The sequence below is a fragment of the Sus scrofa genome, chromosome 1, assembly GCF_054392235.1.
Source record: "Sus scrofa isolate SSC_HxYL_T2T_F1_AM1 chromosome 1, Sscrofa_HxYL_maternal_Yorkshire_Landrace_v2.0, whole genome shotgun sequence".
Classification (NCBI taxonomy): Eukaryota; Metazoa; Chordata; class Mammalia; order Artiodactyla; family Suidae; genus Sus; species Sus scrofa.
Genome location: NC_139383.1, coordinates 83,204,543 through 83,230,448, shown reverse-complemented (window position 1 = coordinate 83,230,448; position 25,906 = coordinate 83,204,543). Strand labels below are relative to the sequence as shown.

General features: G+C 42.8%; 1 protein-coding gene and 1 long non-coding RNA gene across 2 annotated transcripts; one reads left to right on the top strand and one right to left on the bottom strand.

The window, feature by feature from the left end:
• Positions 1 to 96: 96 nt before the first annotated feature.
• PGM3 (phosphoglucomutase 3) lies at positions 97 to 25,845 on the bottom strand. The gene is given in 13 exon segments (NM_001444641.1): positions 97 to 549; positions 1,854 to 2,027; positions 3,889 to 4,011; positions 5,120 to 5,233; positions 6,588 to 6,686; positions 9,009 to 9,092; positions 11,217 to 11,374; positions 13,679 to 13,874; positions 14,779 to 14,912; positions 20,161 to 20,228; positions 21,834 to 22,018; positions 23,480 to 23,693; positions 25,774 to 25,845. Coding segments are annotated over 12 exon segments (1,629 nt in total). The 5' UTR covers positions 23,684 to 23,693; positions 25,774 to 25,845; the 3' UTR covers positions 97 to 459.
• Positions 464 to 1,943, top strand: LOC146406174 (uncharacterized). Its single transcript, XR_014807678.1, has 3 exons — positions 464 to 598; positions 682 to 738; positions 1,690 to 1,943. It is a non-coding gene; the product is annotated as an uncharacterized LOC146406174 (long non-coding RNA).
• Positions 25,846 to 25,906: the final 61 nt, after the last annotated feature.

Here is a 25,906-nt window from a genome sequence, read left to right as displayed (position 1 = left end):
GTTCACCCTCCCTATTTGCATCAACGCTGGGGAATACTAGTGCTGCACAATGACATTTTGGTGAGGTAACAACAATGGAAAAGACATCACAAGGAGTTGGCATTAAATAAAATTTAATTTTCTAGCAGCTTTATGAATTTTTCCTTGCATATATTATAAAGTCAATGATTAAATCATATAGTTGAGCTTCAGAATTTTACATTAGTGAGACTGATAGCAGAGGTAAATTTCATTTTAAAAAACTGAATTTAACAAGTATAGTATTTTTACCTGTTTCTAAAGAATTATTTTAGTAGTGTTTAAGATAAATAATCATATCTAGAAACAGTCTAGTAAAGTGCACCATAAATATTATGATTATAAATGTCTTTGAACCTATCATAACAATGGCAGTACTATTCTATGAAAACTTTTAAAAAATTAAAAAATCCAGTTTCTCAAGAATATAAAACAATGTCCTTAGAAACCTGGCTGAGGTCTTTCTCCGACTCCTCCGGCCTGCTGAAATACTGCCAAGCTCACTTCATATGCAAGGCTGTCAGCATTTTCCTGTGAAGCACATGAAAGGATATTACATGAGAGAGACAGCAGCCAGCAGGTTACTTGCAATTTGGGGAGTGGGGGAGCTTTCTGATTCTGTTTCACTAACATATTCAAACAAGAATGTTTTTTCCCTTTCAGTAACAAATTACAAGACCCTGAGATAAAAGGAAAACAAGTTACATTCTTCTAAATCAGGTAAGTTCCCAGTGAACTAACTTTAGAATCTGATTTGATTATCATGCTAATTTAATAAAACTTAGTTCTTAAGGGGAAGAAGGCCACATTAGCCTAGGAGTTTGTCATTCTAAAGCCCAGTTATCCTCTCATCCACCAGGGATGTTTGTTCACTATATTCTGGAATGGCCTAAGTTTCTGCAAAAAGGCTGCCAGCTACTGTATAAATTAATTGTGATTAAATAATTGTAAATACCTCCTTCTGAGTCCTTGGTCACCACACTCTAACTTTGTCTCAGCCGAGCAAACTCTTTTATCAAGGGTTTAAGGCAATAGACATGAGTGAGTGAAGAAACAAATATAAAGTTTTATTTGAAAAGAGTACTTTGGGAGTTTCCATCGTGACTCAGAAGAAATGAATCTGACTAGCATCCATGAGGATGTGGGTTCAATCCCTGGCCTTGCTCAGTGGGTTAAGGATCCAGCGTTGCCGTGAGCTGTGATGTAGGTTGCAGATGTTGCTCGGATCCTGCATGGCTATTGCCGTAGCTTCAATTCAACCCCTAGCCTGGGAACCTCCGTATGCCATGGGTGCAGCCTTAAAAAGGAAAAAAAAAAAAAAAAGCAATATTTTGAAAAACAAATTGATAGTCCAAAGATGAAATGTAAGCAGCATGGATGATGGTGCCACCTGATTTAGAAATGGGCCTCAAAGCTGGTTGTTTTCATAAAGCAACAGGATTATGTTTTTAAAGGAGAAAAAAAAATACAATCCTCTTGAGAATGCATACACATCCTGAACAAGTGTAAAACTAAGTATTTATTAGTTATTCGCACAACAGTCAGAAATCTGACACTTTCAGAAAATCTAGAATAAATAAAAACATTTGGGGAATTTTGTTTAGCTACAGAACTGATGAAAAGAAATAAGAACTTTAGGTTTGTCAAATGAGAACTTTCTTTCTCTTTCAGTAACAAATTACAAGAGCCTTAGATAATTGGAAAACAAGTCACATTCTCCATAAATGTCAGACATTGAAGATTCCGGCACCATTAAAGTGGTTTTCTCACCTGCTGCACCCTCCCCTTCCCCTCCTCTCAATGCACATCCCTTCACTAGACCTGTCCCTGCTTACCTGCGAGTCGGCTTCTGCGTAAACTCGGACCACGTCTTCCGTACCCGAGGGCCGTACAAAAGCTCGGGAAAGCTTGTACTTCTTTACCAGGTCATTGATCGCTTCCTGGAGTCCGGGAGGTTTAACTACTTGTCTTTCAGCATCTGTGGTGCTAATTACTTGCCTGTCTGCAACCTACACAACAGGCATTTGTTACATCACACTGTTACTACATCACACTCCATTCAGAAGCTTAAAACCCGTTCAACCTAATTTCCACCAAAAGAGCATGGCCATTTCAATAGGAACAGACCTACATTTCAGCTTATTGTCCCACAAAGTACAGCACAGAGATGGATTTCCACAGAGTGTCTTATCGACCCCATTTAAATATGGCCATAATTACTGTATGACTTAGTTACTGATGAAATAATCATAAGTATTTAAGAAGAGGATCACAATAAGAATCTCCTGAAAGAAAACTAATCCAAGGAGTTCTCGTTGTACTCAGTGAGTTAAGGACCCGATGTTGTCTCCATGAGGATATGGGTTCGATCCCTGGTGTTGCCCAGTAGATTAAGGATCTGGCATTGCCACAGCCACTGTGTAGGTTGCAGATGTGGCTCCAGTCCAGCGTTGCTGTGGCACAGCCACAGCTGCAGCTCCGATTCAACCCTTAGCCTGGGAACTTACATATTCTGCAGGTGTAGACATAAAAAGACAAAGATGAAGAAAAAAACTACTCTGAACAATCATCGGCCCCTTCTGTGAACTCTGGCTTTAATATCTATCTTTCAAAAGTTCTGTTGGTGAATGTATAACCTGGTATAAATATGTACAGATATCAATCAGCAATTTATCTGATATGCCTTTAAAAAATTCTCTCCTTTTCAGCCCACAGATTCTATTTCTCAGAATCTAGCGTCTGGACATACTCTGAAAACCAGGAGTAATGCAGAGGAAATATTTTCACATGAAACAAGTGGTCCAGGATTTGCTTCAAAATAATATGGAAGAGGTAGAGGACACTAGTTGAAATCTGTTAAAGCTAGGTACAGAGGAAATCCTTATTTTGCTCTCTGTTTTTAAGTTTTTATAATCTTTTAAAGTGAGACATTTATAATAAAGTTGGAAACCATTGGAAACCAAATACTTCTCAATGACAACAGTATGGTTAAGAGCTATTCTGTATTTTTTTACTATACTGTATTTTTTTTTACTATGTTATCTAGCAATCCCACTTGTGGGAATATATCTGGACAAAGCTATAATTCAAAAAGATACATGTACCCCAAAGTTCAGAGCAGCACTATTTACAATAGCCAAGACATAGAAACAACCTAAAATGTCCATCAGCAGCTGAATGGATTAAGGAGATGTGCATATAGATAGATACATACGCACACACACACATGTACATACACCCAAGTATGTGTGTGTGACCCAGTCTCATATACACACACAAAAAGGAGTACTACTGAGCCATTAAAAAGAATGAAATAATGCCATTCCCTGCAACAAGGACATAACTAGAGATTGTCATACTAAGTGAAATAAAGACAAAGACAAATACCATATGATAATCATTTATGTTTGGAATCTAAACTATGGCACAAATGAACCTAGCTATAAAATAGAAACAGACTCAGTTATAGAGAACAGACTTGTGGCTGCCAAGGGGAAGGGGGAGGGAGTGGGATGGACTTGAAGTTGGGGTTAGTAGATGCAAACTACATTTAGGATGGATAAGCAATGAGGTCCTACTGCAGAGCACAGGGAACTGCATCCAATTTCTTGGGCATAGACTATGATAGAATATAATAGAAGAAAAGGAATGTGTGTGTGTGTGTATATGTGTGTATGAATGACTGGGTCAATTTGCTGTACAGCAGAAATTGGCACAGCACTGTAAAAATACACTGTAATAAGAAAAAATTAAGCTGTTCTGTAATTTTTAAAGATATGAGAAAATGGTCTTTTCTATGCAGTATGTATGTATAGCAGGAAACTGCCTTACTTAATTTTCAAAGAAGTAATTTTAAAATCTCACTCCCACCTTAACCTTCAGCTGTCTGTTTGGAAGATCCGTATAGAGAGCATCCCACTGCTGTATAGTCAAGCCCTTCAGAGCCAAGATTGCCTCAATCACCAGCATGTCAGAAATTGCATCACCAGTTGCCTGCAAGATATGGGACACAATATAAACAGAGCTTAGGTATGAATGCTTTCTGTCCTAGAAACCAATCAAGGTGTGCTGGCTGCCCCTAACTCCTGACTGGTGTGGGGGAAAATGAGGAAAAGAGATCTACAGGAGAAAATAAAAGGACACAGAAAACTGAAACCTGCTTGCCCTTAATCTTCCAGCTTATCTATCTATAAAGTCACATCAGACTGGATAACTCAAGGCACTCTATGACTCAAAACTGTATGTATGGAATTCCCATCATGGCTCAGCGGTAAACCAGACTAGTGTCCATAAGGACACGGGTACAATCCTTGGCGCCGCTCAGTGGGGAGTACCGTGAACTGTGGTATAGATCCCAGAGGCGGCTCAGATCTGGTGTTGGCTGTGGTGCAGGATGGCAGCTGCAGCTCCAATTCGACCCCTAGCCTGGGAACTTCTACATGCTGTAGGTGTGGCCCTAAAAAGACCAAAAAAAAAAAAAAACCTACTTATAACTAGCTCCCTTTCGAGATAGTAGGTTATGCTGGTATCTTGACAGAAAGCATCATTCATGGTAAAGTGGAGAAATAGGAGCCCTAGTGATAAGACACACATACAGTTGGATTCATACTCTGCTACTGAGTAGCTCTAAGCCTTTGTTTCATTTACAAAATAAGAATTCTGGCGACCTTCTTGTGTATTTGCACAACGAGGCATGTAAAGTGCCCAGTGTGTGGGAGACCCTCAGGTTTAGTTCTCTTGCTTTCACTGAAAGCTTTGCTTTCATTGCCATATTCTCCACTCCAAACCCAATCTGACCCCTTATATCAGAGATAATTTTTCCTGAATTCCCTTGAGAAGGCTGGTTTTAAAAAATACATTGAGCCTTACAGATATACTTGGTCGCTGAATCTGTTACTCCAGGTATAAGCTACGTATTACTTGAAAATCTGAAGCACAAAACTGTTCCATCACTGCACTTTAGTGTAAGTCTCAGTAACTGTTACAAGGAGCCTGCCACCACTTACTTCTCCACTTTGATTTTTTTATACAGCACATTATTCCGTCCACCTTCTGAATAATGAAAAAGTAACCAAACACCCACCACCCCATCAGTTCTGACCTGATTAAACAGGTCTATAACATTTTCAAGCATCTTAGCAGCTTTCCCTTTCTTATCTTCCAGTTCTTTTGCTAGTTGTCTTATCTTTGCTTCAGCAGCTTTACTAAACAGTACCTACAAAAGAAAGCATAAAATCAGAAAACACTATGCATGCCCCAGTCATAAGTACTATCTTAAACTACTTTTGAAACTCAGCGAGTTTGGGGGGAAAATGGCAGCTTTCGAATGTTTGAAATTAATGTAAGATCAAATCAGAAACCAGAAGATACTGCGAGGGGGGAAATAAAGTTCCTTTAAGAATTACAAAACTGGTGAATGCACGTGCTGAGTTTAAATGTTGCCCTGTGCCAGCTAGACTACTTCTGGGCAACCAGGTTCCTAAAGCCTTACCTGTATCCATTTCACTCTGAAGAACATAATTCATTGCAACTAGTAGAGTTTTCTTGTCCTAAATTTGTGAGGACATAAGCTAGGCAAAAGTACAAAAGAGGCTAATCACGTATATCACATTAGTGCCATGGACATTTAATAGAACACACATGTTCCTCAACTGCCTTGCCCATGACTTTAGTGCCTTTGGAGACCCAATATTAAAGAATAGAGCATGCTATATTCAGCCACTTGATGAAATACATATTGGTCAACTAAAGTGCAAGCTGCTCACTTGTTTTGTGGAACACAGCCAATCCCGTTCATTTACCCTCCACCAGCAGATCTGAGCAGATGCGACACACCATGGCCTGTGAAGACTAAGATTATTTACTACCTGCCCTTTAAGATCACTTACAACCCCTGCATTAGATCACTCAAGTGCTATTTTAATTGTATTTTCTAAGAACTTCTTATATTAGTGGCCTCTACAAGCCAATTCTGAATTAAATTAAAATGATTTGACCTAGGTAACATTTTCCATCAGCTACTTCAAATCCATTTATGAAATGAGGCTAGGTATAAAAATATTTAATAAAGACAAATTATGAACTTTATGAATATATTAAAATCTATATACATTAAATAGTAAATTTTATGTGAATTGTATCAAACTTTTTCAAACATTCTATTAAGAGCCATAAAAATTTTTATATGTCTATTGCTAATTAAACTCATCTCTAGTTGCTCATAATTTAATTCTCGACCTAACACTTTCCAATTCACCACAGCTAGGAAAATATTTTAAGTTGAAGGAAAATATTTTAAATGATGTACAGGCCACCTGTTTGTAGGAAAATTAAGAACTACATATTTTTAAAGAAACCATATAATAGGAACAAATTAGTTGTATCTCATTACACACAAAGATCATTACAGTCTAAAAAAAAGCCAAAGTTTCATGGAACCAGTTAGATATATTAACTAAATCTTATTCTATCACCATCTCAATCATTTCAGCAAAGTGGATGGAGCATTACCTATTACCACCATCACAAAAAGTGCCAGCAAAAGCGAGACATAATTTAGGAGAACTTACTGTGCCATGCCCATTTGCCTCAAAATAAACTCCAAGGTCAAATTCTTGAGCCTTGTGGTGCAAATGTTTCACACCAGTTTTAGTACAATAGACAGGTACCTGTAACACAATATTTAAACAAAGACAACAGCCGTTTTTCAATCAGCAAATACTCTCTGTGCACCTATGATCCCAGGGATACAAGAGGAAAAAAAAACCTCCTGGTGAGGAAGACAACTAAGCAATAAAAACACAAAGCAGAAGTGTCACTGTGGGGGAGTGACAGCACCAAAGCAGCACAAGGCTGAGGGTCCCTTATAATGAAAGATTACAAATGTGTGTGACATGATCCAATTATTTTAGACAGCTCAGTTTAGCTACAGTGTGGACAATGGCTCAGGGCAGGGGTCTGCAAGCTTTTACTCTAAAGAGCCAGATAACCATTATTTTAGGCTTTGCAGGCCTTTTGATCTCTATCACAACTGCAAGATTCTGCCAATGCAGTCTGAAGGCAGCCACATGAAAACAATCATGGCTACATGTCAATAAAGCTTGATTTGCAAATAGCTGGCAGGCTGGGTGTGGCCTTCAAGCCACAGTGTGCTATATAAACCCTGGCTCATAAATTAAGGTGGTTTCAGGGCTAATCCCAGTACGAAGTGACAGTGGTTGGAGTAGCACAGTGGCAGCCGGCCTTGGGTGGATCTGAGAGGAAAGCAATGGCTAAGTCAAGACTGAGAGCAGCCACAGTGAGAAGAGGGCAGGTCCAAATCGGTTGAGGAGAGCTTGAGGATGGCTAGGGCTAAAGATACTGCATCGGGAAGAGAATGTGTGGAGAAAGGGACTGTCACTTGATACTCAGTTTCTTCAATGGGGTATCTTACTATAAGAAATTTTTAAGGCAGAAGTTAAGAAAAATACTAAAACAATATACCAAACACAAAAACCCTGCAAACAGCAGGCAACTGAGAGTCCCATGAGTGAGTTTAGTGTGATGTATTTAAATCAGGGCACAAACCAGCTGCCTCCCAGTGTGTTCATCTGGCGTCCCCACTATTTCTTTTAAATTCCGAATCAGCTGCCAAGACTTAAAAAGTAGGAAATTCACACGAAAATTCTCTTGAAGAAGCTGACTAAAAGTGACAGCAGTGGACTGGGCACACCATGCCTGGTCCTCGTCCACCTGCTGTGCTCATTCATGGAAACTAAAGTACCAACCAGATCATAAAGAAATCGGACTTCACCATTCCTGCTTGAAAAGAATGGAAAGGCAACAAAAATTAGTGAAATGTAGGAATGTGGAAAGGGCCACAAATGTTGGCAAAAAATACCCCAGCCAGGGAGAAAAAGAGTAAAGGCAAACAGACCCGATTTTGGCCACCCATCCTCTAACTCTTAAAGCAGGTAGTGTGATGCAAAATATGATCACCTGGGATGTCGGGGAAACAATGAGAAATAAAATCTACCAACCCAGAAAATGTCTCCACAGGAGAGCAGGGAAGCAGTTTTCTTAGTGAACAGGCATCAAGCCAGACAGTGCTGCACAGAGACAACCTGCTGAGAGAAAGCAAACTGCCCAGGCAGAGAGCAGGCCCACCTCTCGCAGAGCCGAGGACAACCAGCGACCAAGGGTTCTCCTCCAGCAATGAGACTCTTTGGGCTCCTCTGAGCCTGAATATGTCCTGTCCTTGTCCGTGTCTCCAAGGGCCCAATTTTGTCAAGAATCCTGCTACCAGTCTAGCCAGGATCTCCCACCCCCAGGCCTGTGTTTTGGCAAGAGTCCTGTTAGGCTGGTCTAGCCAGACTCCTCCCTGACCCCTGGTGTTCCTCTGACTCTCAATCCACTGTCCATCTTCCCCCACATCTTACACCTCTACTACCGAACCTCCGCTTTTTCTTGTATTAGGAGTTGAGCCACACCCACGCCCGCCCCCATGACAAGACTGAGGCAGTGTATCTATTGAACAGACTTCACGGTACCATCTGCCACACACAGTCTGTCCTTCATCCACCTGATCATCAGTGGGATGGCCACTGCTATTAGCTAACTGCCCCCCCTCAAGGACCCATACGACTCCTCATCTCTCTGACAAGTGCACAGGGCTCTGGCTTGAAGAAAGAGAAACTCTCAGGAAGCGGATGGGATGCTCTCTTCCTCAGTGCATGTATTTCCAGGAGGTGATTCCAAGCCCTATGAAAACACTCCTGAACTGTCAAACTGGCTTATTCTGCTGTTACAAAGATGGACGTTCATTACAAAAGACCAGAGAACAAAGAACAACTTAAATTCTTTTCTGATTTTTGATTTCCATTTACCCTTAAGTAGACAACAGCTTGCTTCAGGCACTACAACCCATAAAGTTTAGGAGGGTGTAATTTCCTCACAGAGATATCTTACAATAGAAGATAATAAGCTACCAGGAAACGGAAATGGCTCAATACCTTCATAACTTCTTCCAGATACCGTGTTGAACTTCCATTTGCATATGCAGTTTGCACAACACCAACAGTCAAACTTTCTCCAATCTAGACAAAAACAATAATAATTACCTTGCCATCCAGTAAAGACCCTACAAAAGTAAACGCAGAATGAGAGTTCTAAAGGATGAGAAGATTATCAGCCAGTTAGTTTAGCTGTGCCTTACATAACTCACTGAAAATTTACATGTCTGCCAGAAAAAAAGTTAAAATACTTTTCAGCATTACTGAGAGCAATTCTACCAGAATCCTTTTGTTTTAAAATCACCTGATTTAGTCTATACTGGTCCATGAGGATTCATCCTTAATGTTGCATATTCTGCGGGTATAGACAAATGTGGAGGACACGTTCCCATCCATATGGCATCAGTCTTTTCAGTCCTAAAAAATCCTCTGTGCTCCATTTATTCATCCCTCAGTGTCCACTTCCTCCCTCCCCTTGCAATCACTGATCTTTCAACTGTCTCTAGAGTTTCTGTGAGTTTTTGTGTTGCAGGTTGTCATGTAATTGGACTCGTACTATAATACACAGCCTTTCCAGACTGACTGTCACTTCATAATATACATTCACTTTTCCTCCATGTCTTTCCATGGATTGATGGTTCATTTCCTTTTACTGCTGAAAAATATTTCATGGTCTCCATGTACCACCATTTATTTGCCTATGAAAGACATCTTGGTTGCGAAGCTATCTTTTTTCTTCCTCCTACAGGATAAGAAATGTTCATTATCTCGAATGCTGGTGCATGACCAATAACAAGCTTCATTAGGAGACAGAGGGAAACCACATACTGAGGTGGATTTCTGGGCAGGTTTAAAACCCTTAAGGGTTGACAGTGTAATTGTTTTTTTGTTTTTTGTCTTTTGTCTTTTTAGGCATATGGAGGTTCCCAGGCTAGCGGTCCAATCAGAGCTGTAGCCACCAGCCTACACCATAGCCACAGCAATGCCAGATCCGAGCCATGTCTGTGACCTACACCACAGCTCACGGCAATGCCTTGTATGATGCCATAAGGATGGGAACATGTTCTTCCACATTCATCTACACCTGTAGAATATGCAACACTAAGGGTGAATCTTCATATAAATTATGGACCACACACAAGATAGTGTGGCTATCTTGTCTCCTTGACCCACTGAGTGAGGCCAGGGATTGAACCTAAAACATTATGGTTCCTAACCAGATTGTTTCTGCTGTACCACGTCGGGAACTCTGACAGCATAATTATTCATAAAGTCATTCATGTATGTAGGGCTTTCCTTTTACTTAACAATTTTCGCTTAACTATTCTTATGAAGTTGAATCCGTCTTTTGCCTGTAAAATTAAATGAAAAACAGAGACTGTTTTTAAAGATACTGTGGCTTCTTGATCTCTTTAGTTTTTTTTTTTTTTTTTTTTTTTTTTTTTGTCTTTTTTGTTGTTGCTATTTCTTTGGGCCGCTCCCGCGGCATATGGAGGTTCCCAGGCTAGGGGTTGAATCGGAGCTGTAGCCACCGGCCTACGCCAGAGCCACAGCAACGCGGGATCCGAGCCGCGTCTGCAACCTACACCACAGCTCACGGCAACGCCGGATCGGTAACCCACTGAGCAAGGGCAGGGACCGAACCCGCAACCTCATGGTTCCTAGTCGGATTCGTTAACCACTGCGCCACGACGGGAACTCCTCTTTAGTTTTTTAATAAAAGAATACACTGAAATCTTAAAGTATACGTTTTCCAGATAAAATAGGTATCATCATACTTTATACTTAGAGCTAGCCTGAGATTTCCAAAAGAGTGAAACAAAATAAATCTCCTATCATGGAGCTTATCACAATCATAGTAAATAAATTCCTCAAAGGATGAGATTTTTCTGTTTAAACTTGAGGCTCTGGGGAATGACGTTCATGGAAATCTCATTAAAATGCCAGGTGTGAAGAAACTAAAACTTGAGAAAGCTTCCAATCACAAAACTTCGCCAATGTGAAAAAGCAAAGGGCACTCCCTCAGGTTCCAAAACCAGAGCCCCAACGCTGAAATGATCGGAATGACCTTTTTTTTTTTTTTTTTGGCCGCAAATGAAAGGAACTTCCCATGAGTTATGGCTTTGAGATGTTCATGTGACTGCCTGACACAGAACAACCTCACCAAATGAGTCTGGCTTTAAAGGGCGGCCAGCCACCCCACTGTACCTCCAACAGGAGCTCTTTAAGGAAGCTGCTAATTAGTGTGGCAATCTTGTCTCCATCTATAAGATGAAAGTGGCCATCGACATCACAGTAGTAGTAAATTATTCTGTCTGCATCTCCATCAAAGGAACAGCATCTTTCATTGGCCTTCATCTCAATTCCTAGCACACAAAATTGTTAAAATGCCATTTCAGTCTAAGGAATAGGAATAAAACTTGACATGAGAAGTTTTTGGTTTTTCTCTTACACCAGTTACAAGGGACAATGTTTTCAGTTCAGTATTCATCATAACTGGCCTTCTGTGTTACACGGAACCAGGTCCACTATGACTTGGCAAGAGGTATTTAAAATTATCCCTCCAAATAAAAACTAATGTCTTAACTCTTAAATGTGTATACAGGTTTACTGGTATTTTTCAGCTGGTATCTACCTTTTTTATCAGTATCTTTCACAGCTAAGTGAAAAAGGAATTTTCATAATCTAAGCCAAAACCCAACAGGATACTAAAATAAAATTCCATCTTATCAGCCAGTGGTTTGGCAATACAGGCTCCCACAGTTTTGTAAGCTACAGGTGTTTCTGAATACAGTTCCCCTAGTACCACGTCCTTTACATATAAAAAAATAATTGGCAAGAGATGAGGTTATATGCTTTGATCTAATTCTGAGAAAGGTGATTTTTATGTGGTCACAGCATCAATAACGAACACTGGTAATTAAGGGCAAAGAATTATAACCCATGAGAGATCAATGGCTTGTGTAATCTGCCTAAAGTTACTGAAAACTCAGCAACTGGTACATCAAATTAGATGTGGCTCTTCTGCCAGGACAGGAGTGGAGGGACCAACCCAAGAAATGAAAGGCTTGTGTCTGGAATGTGACTATTGTGACTGTGAGGTGGGCTGTGGGGCACAGCACAAGATGCAGGAATCAGAAATGGAGGCCATCCTATAGGGCAGGAGAAAGAACAAGCTCAAAGCCAGTGAATGGCTAAGCAAGCAACCCTGAGCTAGATTGTCAACAGAGGTCAAAACAAGCCATTCAGTGAAAAGGAGCTCAAACTGGCTGACTAGGCTGAAACACTTCCTACAGTGAGGCAGGACATGAATGAGAGGGGCAAGCGGGGAGGTGTATGGCACCCTGTGGGGGAATGTCCTAGCCGAAGCGGGTGGGCCACCCCACTGCAGCCCTAACGTGAGCCCTAATTTGAGGCCTCGTGAGAATGGGCGTTTTCTTGTCTTTTGTCTTTTTAGGGCGGCACCTGCAGCATATGGAGGTTCCCAGGCTAAGGGTCTAATCAGAGCTGTAGCTGCCAGCCTACGTACGCCACAGCAACGCCAAATCCAAGCTGATCTGCGACCTACACCACAGCTCACGGCAACGCCAGATCCTTAACCCACTGAGTGAGGCCAGGGATTGAACCTGCAACCTCATGGTTCCTAGTTGGATTCATTTCCACTGTGCCATGATGGGAATTCCAGAATGGACATTTTCTAATTTCCATAAAGAGAAGCCAGAGATCCCAGGATTTCAGTGAAATCATAGAATTTTTAAATGGTGGCAACTAATGCAATTAAACATACAGAGACAGACACACACACACACACACACACACACACACACACACACACACACACACACACACACACAGTAGACCACACAATACACCTGCAAGCCAGGTCTGGCCCAAAGGCTAACAAGTTGGGATCCGTAATGGAACTTAAATATGAAACACCTCTTACTACAACAACTATGAGAAGAACAGTCTCCCCACCTAACACACCAGCTGTGGAAGTCATGGATTTTGCTATGGTAACTAAGCAGAGTTGTATTCCATTATGTGTCTAATTCAGATACAGTGAAAAACAGAGCTACTTACTAGTGCTATCCTTTTTTTCTTTTCTTTCTTTGCTGCCCTGCCTCATATGGAGTTTCTGAGCCAGGGAGCAGAGAGGAGCCACAGTTGTGGCAACACCAGATCTTTAACCCACAGAGCAAGACACCGCTGATTCTGTTGCACCAGAGCAGGAACTCCACTAGTGCTATCCCTTTGATAAGCGATTCTCAGAGCATGGTCCCCAGATCAGCACCATCAACAAGGCCTGGGCATGTGCTAGAAATGTGAATTCCTATCTAAGTCCTACCTCAGGCCTACAGAATCAGTAACTCGGGGGTAGAGCCCAGGAATCTGTCAGCTAACCATCCCTTCAGCCAATCTGATGCCTCCTAAAGCTCGAGAACCACTGCTAAAATTTCACTTGGATTTTGCATCTTCCACCCAATGTCCTACACCCTGAGAGGACTCACATGACTTGAAGGCTGGGAACAGACATGTTTTGTGCAGTGCTGACAGAGTCTAACGATGGCAGAGCCAGGATGAGCTGCATGGCTCTTAAGTCACTTGACCACCTCTGTCCGTAAATGAAATGTGTTTTTAGAACTCTGTGAAACCAGTATTTCACATACCCTCTGGAGGTTTCTGATGACTTTTCACAAAGTCGGCCCCACAGAAATGATTAAGTTTCCCTTTGGTCCCATCATTAAATAGCTGAACTGACAGCCCCTGGGGCAAGTAGTGTTTCATTTCTTTTAGCTTCAGGGCCCCTATGCCGTTTGCACAGTCAACCTTCAGTGTTCTGTGGTCATCTCCACTGCAGGAGGCCTGAAATGGAAAACACACATGGAGGAAAAATTGAAAGTTAAAAGTAAAAGTGAAGCATAAAGCATATATATACATACGCATAGGTAGACATCCTCCATTATCTCAGTTAACTTGTCTATTCTGACCCAGGAAACAAAAGAGTGCTCACGTTCAGATGAATACTGGTTTACACCAAAGTAAAATTTGAAAATGCCTCACTAAACATTTTCACTGACTGAATAAATTATGGAAATGGAACTTAGAATGTTGCCTCAATTAAGCAAGGTCTCTTAAAATATTATCAGATTCTGCATTACACGACAGTTCCTCAAATGTGGGAATGAATGAGCGGTAAGAACACTGCTCATTCCCTCTTCATAGCCTGTGACAGCACCGGGCATATTTGCCTTTTTTCTTGTCAGTCTCCCCTCCTGCCCAACCTCATCCCAGAATCTAAGTTCTATGAGAATGAGGCCTTGGACTGGGTTAACTGTGTCTGACAATAACATACACTCAATATTAGCTGATGAAACACATTATACTCCTCAAATCTTGTTCAGGTTTATGAAGCTAATACACACACTGAAGAAAAGCTTTCTGGATGGCAGACGCCTCAAGTATGAGGCCAGCAGCAAGTGCAATAATTCTCTGAGCAAATTCCTTTGAAGGAACACTTATGATGATTGCGGATGCACCGCGGTCTCCCCCAGCCATTTCAGAACATGCCACACTCCTTGCCAAGCAAACGCTCACAACAGCGTTAGCAGGATGCAAGGGTGAGATCTTGCGGAGCCCTAAAAGGAAAAGGGAGATGGGCAGTGTTTTGGGAAAAGGAGAAGGGGTAACAAATTATCTAATTAAATTGTTCTCCTGATGTTATCTGAGTCATGTGCTCAAACTCTAACCACACTGGGAAGACTTTCACCTGTTTGCTAAGTTCCACAAAGGCTGTGGAGAGCTTGTGGTAGTAGCCATCTATGGTCGCCTCTCCATACTGGCCACCGGTGTTTCGACAGCACACCATGTAGTGAAGCTGCGGTGTCGTCAACAAGCCATAGTCTGTCACAGAAACACAAAGAACAACTTACCATACTTGCGAATAAAAACAAGACTCCTAGCGCGTGAATTTCAGGGTGACAAATCCTCTTCAGAAAAAGACAGAAAACACGAGAAACGCTAACTTTTAGGCGCTCCAGAAATAGGTATATACATCCATGAAATCGTGGTAACTTTACATGTCACAGGGTGATATTACAGTAAGAAATATAATTTTGGTCTCTGTCCCCATTTCTGGCAGAGGCTCTAAACCCTTGGAATTTCCTTAACAATAAAGGTGTTTTTGCTATGTTAACAAGGTGGCTTTTGGACAGCCCTTAGAAACCTGAGGATGGGAGTGGTTGCCAGGGAATCAACCAGGTGATTAGAGAATGGAAACTTTCAGCACCCTCCCATTCTCCCCAACTCCGAGGAGGGGTTAGGGGGAGGGCTAGAGGAGGAGTTCAAACACCAGTGGCCAATGATCTAATCAATTGCACCCATGTAATGAGGCCTCCAGGAAAAGCCAAAAGGATGGCGGTCCAGATTGGTGAGCAAGTGGAGACTGGTGTGCCCAGATAGCACTGATGCTCCACGCCCCTTCCCGCAGAAATCTCTGCCATCTGCGTGCTTCTGGCTCATCTTGCCGTGGGCAGCTTGATATGGGACCTCAGTTCCCAGACCAGGGCTCAAATCCAGGCCACAGCAGTGAAAGTGCCTAACCATGAGGCCACCAGGGAACTCCCTAAACTGGTAATCTAGTAAGTAAAATGTTCCCCTGAATTCTAACTATCGAAGCAAATTAACTCACCCCCAGGGAGAGAGCTGTCAGAAACCCAGGTAACTGGCATCTGAAAGCCTAGCCAGGGATGGGGTGTTGTGGCTCTTAGCCCTTCACCTGAACCGTGCCAGAATTAACTGGTTGTAGAAAAGACACATATTAGACACATACTCAATTCTAAAAGAAAGAAGAACTAGTACTGATAGCAAAACCCAATCTTTTAGTATAGACTGGTCACAATGTAAAAATAGAGCAATGTAGGAAAGTCATCATTGACTTCTATTTCCAGTAACATTACAAACTACATGACTGAGATGACCCTCCTCCTGAAAATAATCCAGAAATGCTAAATAGGAGAAAAACCTCTTTTTAAAAAGAACTGCAGTACCAATGTTACAAAGGAATTTGGCCAAAATCTATGTGAAGCGAGGACTCTGGAATATGGGCTGAGGGAAGCCAGTTTTGCTCTGAGGGCTTTCCTCTAAACCAGAAGTGGAGCTGTGGTTCTCAGTGCACAAAGTCCACGGCTGGTCTGAGATGTGTAACCCGGGAGAACAGGCCCTCAGGAAGTGAAGCCTAAAGGACTACTCTTCAGCACAGGGGAAAGCCAGAAGGAGTCAGCCCCTGGACCTCCTCCCCAGAAAGCTGACTTGGAACTAGCAGAGGGGGAAAGCCCACCCCTGAAGAGCTGTCACCACAGCAAGGCCTTCCCCAGACTCCCAGCCCAAACTCATGTAGTCACAGGGACCCAAAGGAACCCTGTCATCAAAGAACTTTGTCACCCACCAGCCAGGGGGATCCTATGCACCCAGCAGAGGCAAACACTAAACTCAGCCAGGGAAATGCACCTTCATCATAAACCTCAAGAATGGCCCACAAATGTTGTCCAAGAAAACAAACAGCTTATAGTCCAACTAGTGAAACACATAAAAGCACCGGGAGTAAGAAACAAGAGAAAGAGCAAAGATGGACCAGGATCTAATAATACTCTGGGACAAAATCCATCAGTGGTCTTCAAAGTCAAGCATAAGAGTTTGGACAGGAAACAAAAATCCCCTTAGGTTCTTTAGCCCTGCAGTTACATAATAGAAATGGTATTTTATGAAGGCAACTTCAGCTTTGGCATAAGGATTATGTGGGAGAAGGTGAAAGAGGTCAAAAAAAGTGGCTTAAGAGCTAAGATTAGCTTAATGGAAGTGTCTAAGGAGAGGAAAAACAGTATTCCAAAAGACACACTGAAGGTTGAAACAAAAGGATTTTGTAACCAATTAGAAAAAAAATTAAGTGACCATTATTGACAGTTACTTATTAAAAAGCATTACCACCTATTTCACAGATCAACCCAGAAACCCAAAATCCATTCTTCACAGCTCTAGCCTCACACCATATCACAAACTTCTTCTGATCCATTACTAATTCCAATTTTTTCCCATTTTCCTCACTAGCATCAGTCTCGCATGAATGACTGCACTGTCTCCTAGGTGGTTTCTTTTCCTTTCTTACAACTTCCCTCTACCTCTCCACAACATTCAGAGTGACTGGCTTCCAATGAAAATGTGATTATATGCTCAGGCGTGAAAACTTTCAATGCTGAGTTCCCACTTTGGCATCTCTGCAGCTCTGGGATGCAGGTTCAATCCCCAGCCCAGCACAGTGAGTTAAGGATCCAGCACTGCTGCAACTGTGGTGTAGGCCACAAATGTGGCTCAAACTGGATCCCTGGCCTGCGAACTCATGCAGCAGGGCAGCCAAAAAACAAACAAGCAAAAAACTTTCAATGGAATCCCACTGCATGTAGTATAAAACCCCAATTCTTACCACGACCTATAAAGCTTAGAACTTGACCCCTGCTGACCTCTCTAACCCTAGTCTTTTTTTCTTTTTCTTTTCTTTTTTTTTTTTTTTTTTTGGTCACAGCATGCAGAAGTTCCTGGGCCAGGAATTGAGATTAAACCCACACCATAGCTGTAACCAGAGCCAGAGGAGTGACAGTGCCAGATGCTTAAGCCACTGAGCCACCAGTGAGCTCCCCTAACCCTGTTCTTTACTAGCTTCCCTCAGTATCTTCCTTTCATTTGCCAAAATACATCAACTTAGAGACAGAAATGAGCAAAGGGTAAAACAAAACAAAACAAAAAAAACCCTCTCAAAACAATGAATAAATAAATTTTAAAAACACAAGAAAACAGATGGTTTCAGAGTCAGAATGACAGTGCTGAAAAAGTCAACCATTCTGGGGAATGGCAAAAAGAACAGGGTTTGGGGCAGGGTGGATCTGGGGTGGGGGCAGCCACCTACGTACATGGAGACATCACTGACTGGTGCTCTCAAACCTCAAGCCGGAGCCTGTCGACAGGCCATCGTATCTACTTAGTGAGATCCAGCCAGCATTTCTGCCTTTTTCTAACAAGAACAGCTGCATGCAATAGTGTAGTATCATGGGTCAGCCCTGTTCAATGAAATCTTCAGTTATACACGCAGGCATGTGTGCATGCGTACAATGATAAAAAAAAATGGGTTTCTCAATGCAGGTTGTGATATGCGGTGAAGCAGACTGCATGGAGGGCTGTACACAGCAGGGAGGCAAAGATGTTTGATCAACTGATGAATGAATGAATAAAAGAATATATGCAGCTATGGAGTTCCCACTGTGGTACGGTGAGTTAAGAGCCTTACTGCAGTGGCTCAGGTCACTGAAGAGGTGCAAGTTCAACCCCAGCCTGGCACAGTAGGTTAAAAAGGATCCAGCATTGCCACAGCTGTGGCATAGGTGGCAAGTGCAGCGCGGATTCCATCCCTGGGCCGGAACTTGGGAACTTCCATTTGCTGCAGGTGCAGCGTTAGGAAAAGAAAAAAGAAAAAAAGAATACATACAGCTGAAGCCACAGCAGTAAAGATGCTCATTCAGAAATGAGACCAAGTGAAAGCAAGAGGTGAAGAATGCCTGTGTTAGGAGAGATGGGAGAGGAGCCAGCCAACAGAGAAGTAATAGCAGCCAAGGAAACAGAAGTTAAAGAAAGGGAGCAGTCACAGCATGGGGAGCTGCCAAGACAGCAACTGAAATAAACTTTAAAATACAGATTCAGAGGGTTAAGTTTAAATCATGGATCCCTTTGAATATCTGACAAAAGCTATAACTTCTCTCCCCAGAAAAGTGCACACGCAGGTGACAGGGCGCAGTGCACCTGGAGGTCCATGTACACACAGGTGACAAGGCACAATGCAAGAGAGGTCCATGCATATACAGGTGACAAAGTGCAATGCACCTGGAGGTGTGCAGTGCCCCTGAGGCTTAAGCAAACCCTCCTGGGACCCTGGGACCTGGGTGACCCCGGACTGGGTGATCTTGCTTTACCATAGATAAGTGTCCAAGAGACAGTTCCCTGGAGGAACCAGGATGGAGCCTCGATGACCAGAAGCGCTAACGGAGAAGCAAACCAAGAGAGTCCTAGAAGAGGTCAGGTAACTGGAAAGGGAGGGAACACAAGGAGGCTGAAGGGGTCAGGATCAACCACTGCAGAGACACCACCTTCACAAGGTGCACAAGTGACATGAGGATGCCAGCCTATTGTGCTGCATGTAATTCTTCATTTGATAAAATGGGAAAATCCACCTGTCAAAACTTAACATCATGTTTATGAGTAGGCCAAGGATATTTCCCATGATGACTTGACCAGGACAGCGGACTCACCACGTGACTGGCTACCAGGGTATGTGTGATTATTGACCAAAACCCCAGAATGAACATCTTCAAGCAACTGCAAGGGTTTTTACCGCAGGAAATTCAGCCTTACTGAACAAGTGGCTTAAGATCAGTATTTCCTATATCTAATCTCTGACAAGTAAAATATATTAGCCATGCCCAGAAAAAAAATTTTTTAATTTTTTTAACTTAAAAAGCCTGGAGTTCCCTTTGCAGTGGAGAAGAAATGAATCTGACTAGTATCCAAGAGGATGCAGATTTGACCCTGGCCTCATTTAGTGGGTCAGAGATCCAGCGTTGCCATGAGCTGTGGTGCAGGTCCCAGACAAGGCTTGCATCCCACGTTGCTGCGGCTGTAGGCCAACAACTATAGGTCTGATTCGACTCCTAGCCTGGAACTTCCATATGCCACAGGTGCAGCCCTAAGAAGCAAAAAAAAAAAAAAAAAAAAGCTAGTAGTTTATATTGAGTGTTTTTTTTTTTTTTTTTGATCTCCCTGTGGCATAAGGAGTTCCTAGGCAGGGATCAGATCTGAGCCGCAGTATGGTGATGCTGGATTTTTTTAAGGCACTGTGCCAGGGCCGGGGATCAAACCTATGTCCTGGCACCGCAGAGACACTGCCAATTCTATTGCACCACAGCGAGAACTCTTACATTGAGTTCATTTTCTTTTTAAAGTTTTTAATCTGTATTTTCAAACTTAGTTCTAAGTTAAATATGTACTCATTTTGTGACCTATTTAAAAAAGTTTTTTAAAGATTAATTTACGAGTCACGATAACTACGTACCATGGAATTGACCTCCTAAGACAGTCACGCCATCTATCACAGACTCTGAAAGTTTCTCACTGCTGGGCCTAGGAAAGAAAAGGGAGAAAATAATATCCTATCCCAAGACTGACTGAGCTGCTATGTGTGAAAGCATATGCTGAAATTCTGTGCTACAGGTTTCAGAAAAATAAGTCCATTGTATTTGAACTGAATGAAACCTGCCAAGTTTGCAAACTCTGAAAAGATAATACAGGTAAAGTGGAAGCATTTTCCAGTAGCCTTTCACAATATATTTCTTGGAGAGTTTGGCTCTGAAATGAATTTAGAAAAGAGGGATAAAGCATACACTATACCCATCCAAATCCCTATTCAGGTGTGACTGTAACAACACCTACACTGCCTGAGAACAGTGAACAATGAATGCATACGCTGTGTACAACGCATGCTGGGTATTAGACCATTAAGAGTATAGAACCTAGTTTTCATTATAAAAAGTCAGTCTACCTCCTAAAAATAAAGCAGATCAATAGACAAATGCCTTGTAGAAAAAGATTTTCTCTATTATTTAAACTAGATAATAGCTGAGAGGCAAATACATGTGGACGGCTTTACTGAGAGATAATTTGCTTCAGATCATAAGTCACTTGGCTATTTGTGCTGCCTATAAATCCACAGTCAGTGATATGAGGAAGTCCCTCTGGTAATACAGTAAGGGTCAAACACTAGTCCAAGTCATTCAGAGACTGAGCACGAATATCCTCTAGAAAGAATCTCTGGAGAGTTCCCATCATGGAACAGTGGTAACAAACCCAGCTAGTATCCATGAGGAAGTGGGTTCGATCCCTGGCCTCACTCAGTGAATTAAGGATCTGGTGGTGCCGTGAGCCATGGTGTAGGTCACAGATGTAGCTTGCATCTGGCATTGCTATGGCTGAGGTGCAGGCCAGCGGTTACAGCTCCGATTCAACCCCTAGCCTGGGAACTTCCATATGCCATGAGTGTGGCCCTAAAAAGATTAAAAAAAAAAAAAAAAAAAGAACCTTAGCTAAAACCAGATCTTACGCAAAAGAGAATGCTTCTGCTTCAAAGCACACTTTTAATCTAACATTTATAATAATCTTTTTTTTTGTAACAGAAGGTAAAAGCTGCCAAACATGACAAATACATGGAAATAATATAGATTGTTAATGTTTTCCCATGAACTCCAGCATGGGAAAATGACATATGATCAACCAATAACACAGGTTATAAAATAAACCTCTAAAAATAGTAACTTACAATCACCTGTTCTTACCCTATGGAGACTGAGTAAACCTACAGAAGAAAAGGGATGGAAGACATTTGCTTGTGCTTCTCTGCAGCCAGGAACCAAGTACACTACCTACATTATCTCTTGCCATTCTCAATAGGGATCACACGATGCAGGCCTCATCACCAACATATCACAGGTGAGCAAAGGTGAGCTCCGAAAGGATAAGTGCCTGCTCAGCTCCCATAGTAAGTGTGAGAGCTGGGGCTCAAAGTCCAAGCTAGAGCAGTGACTTGGCCCCCATGTCCTACTGAAAAGACCCGGATGTGGAGAAGCCTCTCAGGGCAGTTCCACTTGGCTTGATTTTCACCTGGTCCCAGGGGCTAAAACTAAGGCAACCACTGTTCCCAAAGAAGCTTTCGCTGGCAGCTGCGACAGTCACCTGGTATCTCTACCGATCACCACGAAGGCGTCCTGGTGCAGATTCACAGCTGCTTCCTCGCTGATGGCCACCAAGGCTCGTGCCAAATCTTGCTCCTCAGCATTTGCCAAATGGGTAGCATGTTCCTCCCAGGAGGGCGCCAACATTTCGCCCAAAGGGTCAACCAATTTTACACCATTGTCGTCCTTCAAAGAAAAACAAATGAGAAGCCATCTGTGCACAGCTGTGAGGGTGACATGAAGAAGTACACTCAAGCTGCTGTCCCCCCAATGAAAGTGAAGGCCGGCCAGTCTCCCTGGTGACTGCTGAAGGCCAGCCACAGGACCAGATGTCATATTTCTATCACCTCCGCAAATCCTCACCACACATGAGCTCCACCTAAGAACCCTACGGTCACTCTGGTCTTAATTGAAGAAAACTAAAATTCAGAGCAAGTAATCTGCTCATGTTCACACAGCTAATAAGTGTTGGTGCTGGTATTAAAACATCAAATCTACTTGAGTCTTAAACCCACAGCCACTGTGCCACACATGCCAGCTGTATTCCAGGGCTGTTACCTCTGCTTTGGCCGGCAACTAACTGATCAGGTACAAGTGTGGCAGAACCAGGGCCCTGGGGATCCTTTTGCTCTGGCTGTACTCTGAGAACACACTGGCCATCGTGTTAGCCAGTGGGTGTTCAGCCAGTGGGTGTGGCACAGAAGCTGAGAAGAGGCACCTCCATTCTGGGCAGCTCAAATTTCTGGAAAGATATAAAGTGTGGTTCAGAGTAAATGTCAACAGCTAGCTAAGAATTGTTTTGAGAAGTGCTTCTGGAACTCACAATGAATTTGGGGTTCTGCCTACAAGTCATTAAGCAATTATGGAGATGTAGACACACACAATCACAGTGATCCACGTTCAAACTGAATAAGCAACGTCCTTTTGTTTCAGGGTTGGGGTGGAGAGGAGGTTACAATCCTTCACTAACACACATAAAAACTGCTGCTGATTTAGCTACGAAGGTACAAGTCTCATATCGTAGCAAACACAAGTGTATTATTTAAACCATGTATTAGTGAGTTACAGGCCAGTACAGAATAAGATCAACTGTGTCAAAAGGAACGCTTCAAAGACTTATCAGGAACACTAGAACCATCGGGCCTCATCAATAACCTGCCCAAAGCAGAACCCCATATTTAGGCTGTTCGTTCAGAACAGGAAACCATGCCCCAGCTATAGAAATGTTGTCTGAAAAGTTTCAAAATGAGTTAAATCTTTTCAAATATTTGCCCGTGCCCCTTCCCCTGCTTGTCTCCAAGCTCTTCCAACTTTGCTCAACTAAAAGCAGTAACAGTTTTTATTACTGACGCTGTCTCACTGCAACTACTTGGGAATGACATTCTGTTATTTCTCAATATGGACACACAGCAAAAAAAAAGAAAAAAAAATGACCATCTCATTTCATTCTCTCCACACCCTTTAAACAGTCATGAGCTAAATGACCACTTGTTTAAGGAAGTCATTTCAAAGCCAAAGGCATGTAGCAGTGAGAGGGCATATTCTGAGAACTGGAATCTATTTTGGATCAAAGCGCTCAGACACTATGGTTTGGTCCTGCAAACAAAGGTTTGGTCTTTGCTTTACTGGGGGCACTAAATGCATTACCTCAGGATTGTGTGATGCTGTTACCATGACTCCTATGGTAGACTTTGTCTGCTTTGACCTCAGGACAGCTAATAATCCCATTCGAAACATGACATGATCAAGACGGTCTGCTTTCGTTCGAAATCCAGCGGTCCCATATTGAAGAATGAGTCCATCAGGCTTGGCATGCGATGCTGAGTGCTTGGTAATGGCATCTAAATCCATGTCTACAAAACTAAGGAATATTTTTCAGACATAATAAGAAATCTTTCAAAGACAATTTGCTCCAAAAATTGCCATCCTAGAGTTCTTGTAATGGCTCAGCAGGTTATGGGCCTGGCATTGTCTCTGTGAGGATGCAGGTTGAATCCCTGGCCTCCCTTAGTGGGTTAAGAATGAGGTGTTGCTGTGGCTGTGGCCTCAGATGCAGCTCCAATTCAACCCCTAGCCCAGAACGTTCATGTCATAGGTGGGGCTGTAAAAAGTAAACAAAAAAACAAACAAAAAAACAAACAAACAAAAACCTTGCACCCCAAACTGAGAGATCTGATTCATTCTGAGCCTCCCCAAAGAGGAGAGGCTCTATGTTTTCTCTCTATGTTTGAGAGAAAAGAATGGTAGAAAAAATCCAGGGGGGTTAGCATTACCTGGATCATCCACTTGAGAACAGAAATCACATCGTCCCCAACAATTCCCGGGCCCTAGGCAAACTTAAAATGGTCCATTCCCAACTAAAGCGAAGATTCCTTAACTAGATTCAGAGATTCCTACAAGATCAGGGATCATCTCCTCTTACAAATAGGAAAACTTAATCCTGGGTCTCAGTTAAACAATTTAAATTTTACATGAGGAGCTGCTGACAGACACCTAAGGTCACATTCTCAAGTGGGCTGGGACCGCAGAGCAGACGAAGTACCTGGGAAATCTGTGTACTTCTGCTATTTCTCCCAGGCTACAGAGACCTATTCCCAAAGGAAAAGCAAAGGGCAAAGTCTCCTCTCCAAGACTGCCCTACCTCCTGATACACCTTGCAGTGGATTTTTGTATTTTCATAAGGGAGGATGGAGACACCCTTCTAAATTAAGCTCTGAAACCAGCAACACCTTCCTTTTACCTTTAATTTAGTTTAATTTTTTTGGCCACCCCCACGCCATGAGGAATTTCCCAGGCCAGGGATCCAACCAAGGCCACGGCAGGGACATCACCAGGTCCTTAACCTGATGAATGACACCAGGGAACTCCCACTTTAATTTTGAAAATCAAACATCGGGTTAAGGATCCAGCGTTGCTGTGAGCTGGGGTGTAGGTCGCAGATGCAGCTCAGATCCTGAGCAGCTGTGGCTGTGGCGGAGGCCCGCAGCTGTAACTCCAATTTGACCCCTAGCTTGGGAACTGCTATATGAGGTGGGTGCAGCCTTAAAAAGACAATAAATAAATAAGTAAATAAATAAATAACATCAGCCCTTAGCCCACTACTACTTTCTTCTCTGGGATACTCAGGTTTTAGGTGGAACTTGGGGCTTCCAACCTCAGCTGTATGTACTATCCACTTCCTGGACCTGCCCCATTACCAGTTAGTTCAGGGATGAACAACAGTCCCCATAGCCATCAGCCTAACTATCTTGTTTTCTTTACTTCCCTTCACTACTATTTGGATAAACAAAAGCTAAAGGAAATGGTGAAAATGTTTGCTTTTGTCCAGTTTGGAAAAAGCTGGCATTCAGGAAGTTAATTTTGACCCAGAGTCATTAAATCTACTTCACAAGCCTGAAAACGTTTTATTCAAAACTGACCAGTTAGTCAGTAATGTATCATGTTTATTCAAAAGGGCGTAAACCAGTCCCTTTTCAGCCAGAAAGTCCTTTTTTTTTTTTTTTTTTTTAAGTCAAGATAAAATGTTTCCACCCTTTAAAGCGTTTCAGGTCCTAAAACTACTTTCAAAGACCATTCGAAGGCTTTAAAAAAAGTATTTTCAAATCCAAACTGTTTCCACTCTAAGAAAATCTGAGAACTGCCCCCCTCATTCAATTTTTCCATCCAAACTTCAATACGAGTTTAGTTCCCCTCTCCTCTCGCCCCCACTTTTCCGAGTCAGCTCTGAGACTCCGCCTTGGAGGGGGACGAGCCCCCTGCCCCAGTTCGCTACCCTCGGGCCGGCGCCACCAGCCTGCTCCCGAGCCGCAGCGGTGAGTAGGTGTGTCCCGCGCCGTCCGCGAGCCAGTCCGCCTGCCTGCCCACCATCCTGTCCGTCTACCCAACCCAGGCAGACCAGAGTGTCTCCTTCCCGCCGCCGCCGAGCCTCCGGCCCAGCTCACCTCTGCAGAGAGACGCCCCCTCACCTCCACCACGCGGACCACCTCCCCCGCCGCGGCGCTGGGAATCAGACTGCGGCGCTCCGCACCAGCAGACGTGGCCCTGCGTGGCTTCCGGCCCGTCGCCCCGCCCCTC